Below are 9029 nucleotides of genomic sequence, written 5' to 3'. Positions count from 1 at the left end.
AAACAATCCGCCACTGGTTTTGAAAGCAAACACTATTCAGTGTTCTTATTTTCAAATGTTCTGTAGTCTATCAAAAATGTTGATGGCCTAACGATGAATATTAACTTTGATATGTTAAGGAAACTGATCTATACAAAATTAAATCAATCTACTTAAAAACACAAATTGGCCATCACATAGCCTAGATGTGAAACGTGTCACTTCTAACCACTTGGTGTTTCAGATTTTCACTGCATGTCAATAAACCATGTAAAATTATAGAACAAGGTAAATAAAACATTATTAAATTTAAGCATACCGATAAAAGAAATACTGTAAATGTACAGTAGGTGTGGCGCACAATGAAAAAAAAAAAAAACAACTTATAATATTATTAAGTATTGAAAATACTAAATTTACCACAAATGTAAATGTTATATTATGAATAAAAATAATGGAAATTGCGAATATGAACAAATACTGACAAGCGCTTTACGTCGTGAATGAGATGGGTAGACGTCAAAAATATAAAAAATCGATAATTTAAAAATAATCCTACAACTGATCTGATCGGGAACAGGGTAGCAATAAATCACTTTATTGTTGCTTTTAAGCGAATACGTCGACACCCTTTCAGGCTAGATAGGGACTTTCACAGAAATATTAGCCATGGAGGGTCCACCCACCTCAGCCAACCCCACCACGGTTGGGGTTGAGGAAAAGAAAATTTATGATATGGCACCTAGATAGCCAGAAATGGCACTCGCAGACATAAACGGGAATAAAGATAAGCTTAATTCTAGTGAAACTAGAGAGAAGATGAGTTTTGTACGTGGCGAGTTATTGACACGCAACGGCGGGGACAAACTCTAAAATTACTCAAAAATCTTAAATTCTGAGGCAGTCCTAGTTGGAACCTGCTCTGATTGGTCAGGCGCATTTTTGGTGGATGGATTTCTGGAGCATGTGAGAGTGTGTCTTGAATTTTCTACTTGGAATGTGGACCTTTTGTAATTTTGGGTGGGGTGGGGGTGCGTCCTCCCTTGTCGAACCCCCACCCTCTTGCATACGCGGACCCTTTCCAAACACAGGTTGCCCTGTCGCGTGGATGGATTCCGATAGGAGTTACTTCAATATTCAGTGAAAAACAATTAGGCCTAAATTAAATTGGGACCCAGATAATTATATTATCTGGACTGTCCCAATTCCAGGCCTGTCTGACGGGTGGGCATATTCACCTGCCCCTCCCCCTCCCGCTGGCACCAACACTGCAATTAACTATTTCAAATGCTGTACTGTAAATCTGGCCTATTTAGAGATTATTTTTTTGTTGGGACTTTCCCTACGGGAAATGTTTGTAAACAATGAATATTGGGTCAAAGGTTATCGATGCACACCAGGCAACTCTACGAGAAATTGACTCCGTCATCAGAAAACGGAATTGCACGTGTGTGGTGAAATGTAAGTAAATGGGAAGAAGCCTATCAAAGGTCGGCAACTGCGGTTTAAATTCGTATAAAACTACAAAATCCGATTAGAATTTTATGTTATTAAATATATTGGTTTACAATAGTAGTAGGCTAAGCAAGAGAAGTATCTTGTGCATGCCCAGTTTCGTAGGCCTCCGTCTAGGCCTAGCCTAGGCCTAGGCCTACATGGCATAGGCCTAGGAGCCTACGCTAGGCCAGTTCAGTAGGGATGGCTCCTTGGTGTGTCGGCTAACTCGTACACATGCCAACTCATACACACCTTTGCAAACTCGTACAGCAATTTAGGCGAACTCGTACACACGATTGGTGATTTCGTACACATGACTTTTTGCGATCTCGTACCCAAATGCATTTTTGATAGGGTCAATATTTCTTCTTAGTTTTGCGATCAGATGAATGAGATCAAACTAGCTGCATCAATAGGGTTGTCAAAGAACAAACTGCCAGTGGAATAGGTTTGGACCGCAGAAAATTTTGTGCGAGTTGTCTGTACGAGTTGGCATGTGTATGAGTTAGCTTACGTATTCATGGCCTGCTAGCTGGGCGCCCTCTCTAGGCCATATACATACCTACCAAAGGTCTAAATAAACACAAGATAGCGTTCTCCGCGATTTACGCGTAACAAAGAGCGTCGATTTGGCACAGTTTTTTAGTTGTGTTTGTACATGTTGTATGCTTATTTTGAGAAAGTAGCACATTAATATATAGGCCTTGCATGAGGGCGTGAGATCAAAGATAAATGCGACTGGACTGCGAGATGCATGAGACTTATAAACAGACCTGTGGGATGCAAAGGTATAGCAATGAGACTCACACTGAGAGCAGCTGGTTACTATTGTAGCTAGAGGTAGCTCGAGGGCTAGGCTACTAATACTACACACGGTCAGTGGTGGCACCAGCGGAGGCAGGGCCATCCCCCCCCCTCGTCCGACACATGCCCACATGCCTAGGTCATCATGCCTAGGTCGTCGGACCTAAAATTTAAATAATGATAGCTATCCAAATGGCTCTAGTCAGCCCTTTTTTTTCGGACTAGTCAGCAAATTTCTGGCACCACTGCTGCATAGGGTGTGTAGAGGCCTAGTAGGACACCGTTATAACTGCGAACAAGTTTGGCCGCAATCTTTCTAACATATTTTTTATTTTATGTTTTCAGCCAATTCGTAGTTGAATACAGTAACTAATAAATATCCTATACTGATAATTATTAAAATATTAAATGCATATCGACTTAAAAGTAACGAAGAGACTGTGTTGGAAAGGTAAACAACATCTTTTTATTAAGTCAATTTTGCCAAGGGAAGCCTCAGCATAACAAGAAACGAGACGAGTGTAATTCCAAGTTCAACATACTTAAAATTCTCACTGGAAAATAACATGAAGCCTATGTATTTGAAAAGTTAGGATAATACCGTAAAACCATGTATTGAAGCCCTGGGCTTTCTGTTTTTTTCTGCGAACTTTAGATGGGCTTTTTTTTCAAAGTGGGCTTTTTTTCAAGATGGAGTGTATTAACCAGCATTTTCACCTAAACTACTGTATAAACCAAGTATGTTTTTAATTTTTTTTCTGTTGCCTTGAAATTCATGTACAGTGTATGTACAGTACTGTGCTGTACTACAGTATCTCAAAATTAAAGGCCAATGCTATCTTGAATAGAAACCCACGGGCTTCTTTTAGAGATGAGTTTCTTTTCAAGGCTACTTTTCCAAACTAAAGAGGGGAGCTTCAATTCGAGATGGGTTTCTTTCTCGAGATTAAGCCCATTAAGCTTTTATTCCAGGCTTTCTGATATCTTACTAATAAGACAAACAAATACATATGAGTTGAAGATTTAGGTGTTTTAATTGATAATAAGTTGAATTTTTGTTTACATGTTAATTTTGTTGTGCCAAAATCAAACAAGATGCTTGGTTTATTATGGAGGAATTGCAGGTTTATGAAAAATGGCAAGACATTAGTATCTCTTTACCGTTCAATTGTGCGCCCCCATTTGGAATATTGTTCTGTTATTTTTAGTTCAGTTTCTTTTACACAAGCTCAGCGTATTTGTAATGTTCAGAATAAGTTTATTAGGTTTCTTAGTCATACTTGTCCCAATTATAATGTCTCTCTTTAATATGTCTCTTAAAAATTGTAGAATTATTTTTGACATGGTATTTTTATATAAGTCTTTAAATTCCATTTATGATTGTCCTCTTTATTTTCGCACAATGTATAAAGTGGGTATTAACTAACTGTAATAATATAACTTTTTCTATTATTCTTTTAGTTTTATGACTAAAATAAATACATTTTAGCAATAGGCCTATAGTTAAGTATAATGGCAGAACATTGAGTCCTGTGTCTTAGTTTGATAACAATAAATTAACTTTGTGAATCTGGATAAATCAAGTTCTTTAACTTTTCTATGTGCACTGTATAAAAGCCCGCCCTCTATCATTTTCATTTTCTACAGTATTACCGCTGTCTCTTATACACATCTAGATGTGTATAAGAGACAGGTATTTATTATTATTAACAAAATCATTAAAACAGTGTTGATAAACAGTTAACAAAAATTACTAAGGAAGTGTCCTGCCCTGACACCCTATTGATAATCTTTTAAAGGCAATTGGACATGATGCACCTTAGTTGCTTTTGTACTATAAGGATTTTTTTTTGTATCTTTGCAGGAGACATTGTAAAGAATCTGAAGCTGTATGTTTCTATTGAAGCATAACTATGCATGGTAAAGAGGCAGGCATGTCTTCAAAGAGTGTTAGATTTGGAGGAAAAGTTGCAGAAATTCTTACACAGTACAAAGAGGTATGCTGTAATTTTCTTATTTTTTTTTTTGATCATTATACACTAGACTATGGCATTCTAAAAAACTTCGAGCAGGCTCCAGAGAATTTTTTTTTGATACAGCTAACTTTTTTGAGACACAAAAAGAATACTGGATGTTTGACAAAAAAGTCTGAAATGGTTAAGATAGAGATTTTTAAATATTTAAAAACTGGGGTGGGCGGGGTGGGGGGAGGGGAAGGTTGGTACCTAAGTAAACCTATGGAATAACAACTCATAATAATGTTTGTGCCTATTGTATCTTTATACATCCAGTTCGACCACCTCCTTGTGTAGGCTTTGCCTTATCCCTGAGATTGTTGATACATGTGAGAGAACACAGCCTTTGTTTATGTCTGATTAATTTTTTTAATTGAGAAAAACCATAAGGCCCCTAATGGTCACATGAGCTGCTGACAGTGTTTAGTAGCTGGAGAATTATTGAAGGCTTGGTTTCAGGGCTGTTTTTAAATTTTGACTCCCAAAGACACATCTGTACTCGAATGCAGCTTAGTTTTCAAGAGCAGCAGTGGCATGCCTTTTTTTTGTATTCTATAATTCCAGTATTTTAATGCCTTTTTACACATTCCAATTTTAGGTATTGATTTCATCAAAAAAAGGCATAGCGCTTCTTACTTTTAACTACAATACTACAATACTAAAATATAAACATATTACAATATTCCACAAATGAGCCAATTAAAATCAATGAATATTTATGGAGAATTATTTTAACAATATGTAGACTGGCGATAGTGATGATAATAAAAATGCTCCTATCACTCGGCAGACTTTGGTTTGTAAAAGCGCCTTGGTTATATTTGTTTGTAAAAAATATTCAAAGTTGCTGGGGGCCTCTTGAGGCTCCGGGGCCTCTGGCTTTAGCCATTGAGAACTCATACCATAGCCTTCCATATTTTATTATAATAATACTTTATTAAAATTAAATTTAATATTATGTTCTATTGAATATGTATAGCATTCTTAGAGTGCTATCTTTGACAGTCGAGTAGATCTTGAGCACTAAGGTCATATAAAGGCTGCCCTCACTTGTAACATTGTATGCTACTCAGAATGACAATGACGGAATGACTTATATGAAACTGATGCTTGGTAATATTTTATTGTAAATTAATTAATACTATTATACTATATGATTTTCCTCTGTAATAAACACACTGCTGGTCAGTGTATCATTTATTTTCGCACAATGTATAAAGTGGGTATTAACTAACTGTAATAATATAACTTTTTCTATTATTCTTTTAGTTTTATGACTAAAATAAATACATTTTAGCAATAGGCCTATAGTTAAGTATAATGGCAGAACATTGAGTCCTGTGTCTTAGTTTGATAACAATAAATTAACTTTGTGAATCTGGATAAATCAAGTTCTTTAACTTTTCTATGTGCACTGTATAAAAGCCCGCCCTCTATCATTTTCATTTTCTACAGTATTACCGGCCTTTAAGTTTATGATAGTGATACACTGAATTAGTGTTGGATTCATTTAACAGAAATTGTTTTTATGCATGTGGTATTTGATATTGCATTGTGCATGCATATTTGCATGTGTTTTACACACGTCAAATAATAGTCAATAGCGAAATTTTGTAAGGGATGCGTATGAAAATTATATCGAGTTAAGGTTAACAATGACTACGCCGTAGTTTATCTAACATTCCAGTGCTAGGCTGCTGGGTATTGTATCCTGAATATAAGTTGTTTTATTGGTAATTTATTGTAGTCTATTTTTTTATTTTTGATTTGATTTATTCAATATCTCAGCTTTAATACTTAAATATAAATCCAAAACAGAAAAATGAAACATGTCAAACAATAAAATGTAGTTTACTGAAACCTTTTTATACATTTTATATAATTAGTTTCATTCTACAGTAATTGTCAATTTTGCAATAACTTTTCTTAATAAATATTTTTAATAAATTATTTACTGTAGGCCTACTGTAATCAAATTTTTATATAAATAAAGTCATATTTTTCTAAATTTATTTTTTTGTATTGTGTTAATATTACTAATCTAATAAATATTGCTACTAATAAATATTTTAAGTCAATTATTTAATCAATTCATATATAATATTAATAATAATTATTTTATTATGACATTAATGTCATATTTTGCTATTAAAATTTATAGTTTTTGTATTGTATATTACATTTGAAATTAATTGAGAAATATTTTTATTGGTGAAATTAAATAAATAAATAAAGGTTACCTGTGTTTTTGGGTTTAATACAAGGAACAGTACCAAACTTTGATCTTGGTGAAGTTTTTGTTGTGGTGTTTGCTTGAAAGAACTGGTTTCAGAGTGAACGATAATAATCTAATTATATAATAAGGCATGAACTATTCGGACAGATTTAACAATCGAGGGCATCACTACACCATTGTAGGGCAATATATTGTGTGTGGCCCGCAGGATCAGCGATCGGAGAATAAGTCATTGAAGCACTTTTGTTGTAACTGTCACCAGAACCTATTCCTGATGATGACATAATTAATGTCGAAATATTGAATCCCATCACGATGGCATGCATTTCAATACTTGGAGTATGTATTAGACTTTCGAAAGCTATAATGTCAGTGTGAAACCATGTTGATTGCGTTGCTGTCAGTTTGTCGTTTTGCCTTAAAAGGATATGTCTTTAAAAAAATTGTACGGAGTAGATAATTCACGTACTCTGTGAGTCTGCTTTGCTGCATTGGCTGTTCAATTATGATGAAACTATATACTGACTGCAACTTCTAGGTTCAATGAATTCAATTGATCAAAATCTTGAATAGAAAGGCTGTGTTGACTGACTTTCCATTCTAAAATCTAAATGAAGTTTGTCTCAATCATATGTATGATTAGGGCAGGAAATATACGATCACGTTGCTATGCAGTGCTCAGTATTTATGGCATATTCTTTATTACTCCTGATTCCAGACACTTTTTGTTGGACTGACTTACCTTTGAAAAACAACAAAGCCAAGTATAATAAGTACATAAAAACCGTAATATGTTCTAATTAAGTGATGTGGATTCCAATTTATTACATGATTGAAAAGCATGAATTAATTTAATTGCACAGTGCATTATCATTTTGTGAGAATGCTGCAATGAGCATTTGATTTGATTTCAGATTACAATTTTGCTCGGAAATAATATTTATTTATTCTTAAAATTGATAGCACTTTCAGTGAGGCAGCACTGGTTTCAAAAGTGGATCGCATGAACAACATATATATACTATATATATATAACAGAAATGCAAATTGGAAATAAAATCAAATGAGCAGATAAAAATCAAATAAATAAAAATCAAATGAACAGAAAATTAAACAGAAAAACCTGAAAATACAAAGAAAAGACTGTAATTTGATTTAGATCCAGGCAAGAGAACATTACTTTGCAGTGGAAATGAATAAAAATATTACAGGATTTTGATTAATTTTTAAGTGTAGCCAGTTGAACATTATTAAAGTTTGATCTAATTTCGTTTGGGAGCAAAAACAACAGAAATACAAATCAGAAAAAAAAACTCAAATGAACTGATAAAAACCAAATAAATAAAAATCAAATTAACAGAAAATTAAAAGGAAAAACCTGAAAATACAAAGAATTGAACAAATTTAATTTAGATCAAGGCAAGAGAACATTACTTTGCAGTGGAAATGAATAAAAATATTACAGGATTTTGATTTATTTTTAAGTGTAGCCAGTTGAACATTATTAAAGTTTGATCTAATTTCATTTGGGAGCACAAACAACAGAAATACAAATCAGAAATAAAATCAAATGAACTGATAAAAATCAAATGAACAGAAATTTGAAGGAAAAACCTGAAACTACAAAGAAATGAACTACAGTAATTTAATTTGGATCAAGGCAAGAGAACATTACTTTGCAGTAGAAGTGAATAAAAATATTATAGGATTTTGATTAATCTTTAAATGTAGCCATTTTAACATATATTAAAGTTTGATCTTGTTTCATTTGGAAGCTTGTTCCATATCATAGTTGCACGGTATAAAAATGAATTCGCTTGCCTTGTACAAGCTTCCATTTCTGCTCCATCAAGGTGTTAATATTTGATTTACTTCTACAGTACAGTAATGCACTGAGAGTGGCTATTTTGATTGAAAAAGTAAATTTGTTAATGAAAGGTCTGACGATTTCTCTCAGGCACTTAAAAGGTAACAATAGTAGTGGTCTTTCCATATCAGTTAACCTTACTCCATCCTAAATCTTTCATACACTTAATACGCAGGTGATGCATTAAAACATGGTATGTCTTTAATTTCACTATCACTAAAGTATGGATCAAAAATTCAACAATACTAATGAAAAGTAAACAAAAGGAAGAAAGTTAAGATTGGTAGTACAAGATCAGGTTCTCTTTGTGAAGCAAAAATAATTCTAGTTACCTGTACAATGTATTATTTCGTTGGCTGTTATGGCATAATGTTTAGGTAGCAGGCTTAAACTTTTCTATACATAAAAACGTACATGTTTTTTAAAGCTAATTAATATTGTGAATTTATTTCAAAGGCTTTAATTTTCCAACAGCGCCTAAAATATCTTGAAAAATAATTTTTATCTCAACAGCCTAAGTACGGGCCTTTGTCTTCCTCATATGTTTAGACTTCATTTGTGATCGCCAACACTGTATAACGTGCATACGACTGGTCCTAGCAAATTGATGCGGTGATTCAAGTTCAATGTT

General features: G+C 33.6%; 1 protein-coding gene across 3 annotated transcripts in view; it reads left to right on the top strand.

Moving 5' to 3' along the window:
- The first annotated feature begins 1377 nt into the window (after positions 1–1377).
- LOC117120743 (RNA polymerase I-specific transcription initiation factor RRN3-like) overlaps positions 1378–9029 on the top strand; it is a 42356-nt gene continuing 34704 nt past the window's right edge. For 2 of the 3 annotated variants that reach the window (XM_033265822.1, XM_033265821.1), the window contains exons 1-2: positions 1378–1440; positions 4145–4277. In XM_033265822.1, coding sequence (XP_033121713.1) covers positions 4194–4277 — 84 coding nt within the window. In that variant the 5' untranslated portion in view covers positions 1378–1440; positions 4145–4193. Of the gene's footprint in view, positions 1470–4144; positions 4278–9029 lie in introns of all 3 variants that reach the window. The other variant, XM_033265823.1, reaches the window with a different exon arrangement.

Source organism: Anneissia japonica, unplaced genomic scaffold (genome assembly GCF_011630105.1).
Source record: "Anneissia japonica isolate Jap-2015-1 unplaced genomic scaffold, ASM1163010v1 scaffold69_len1423075_cov170, whole genome shotgun sequence".
Classification (NCBI taxonomy): Eukaryota; Metazoa; Echinodermata; class Crinoidea; order Comatulida; family Comatulidae; genus Anneissia; species Anneissia japonica.
This window is presented reverse-complemented; position numbering and strand designations above follow the sequence as displayed.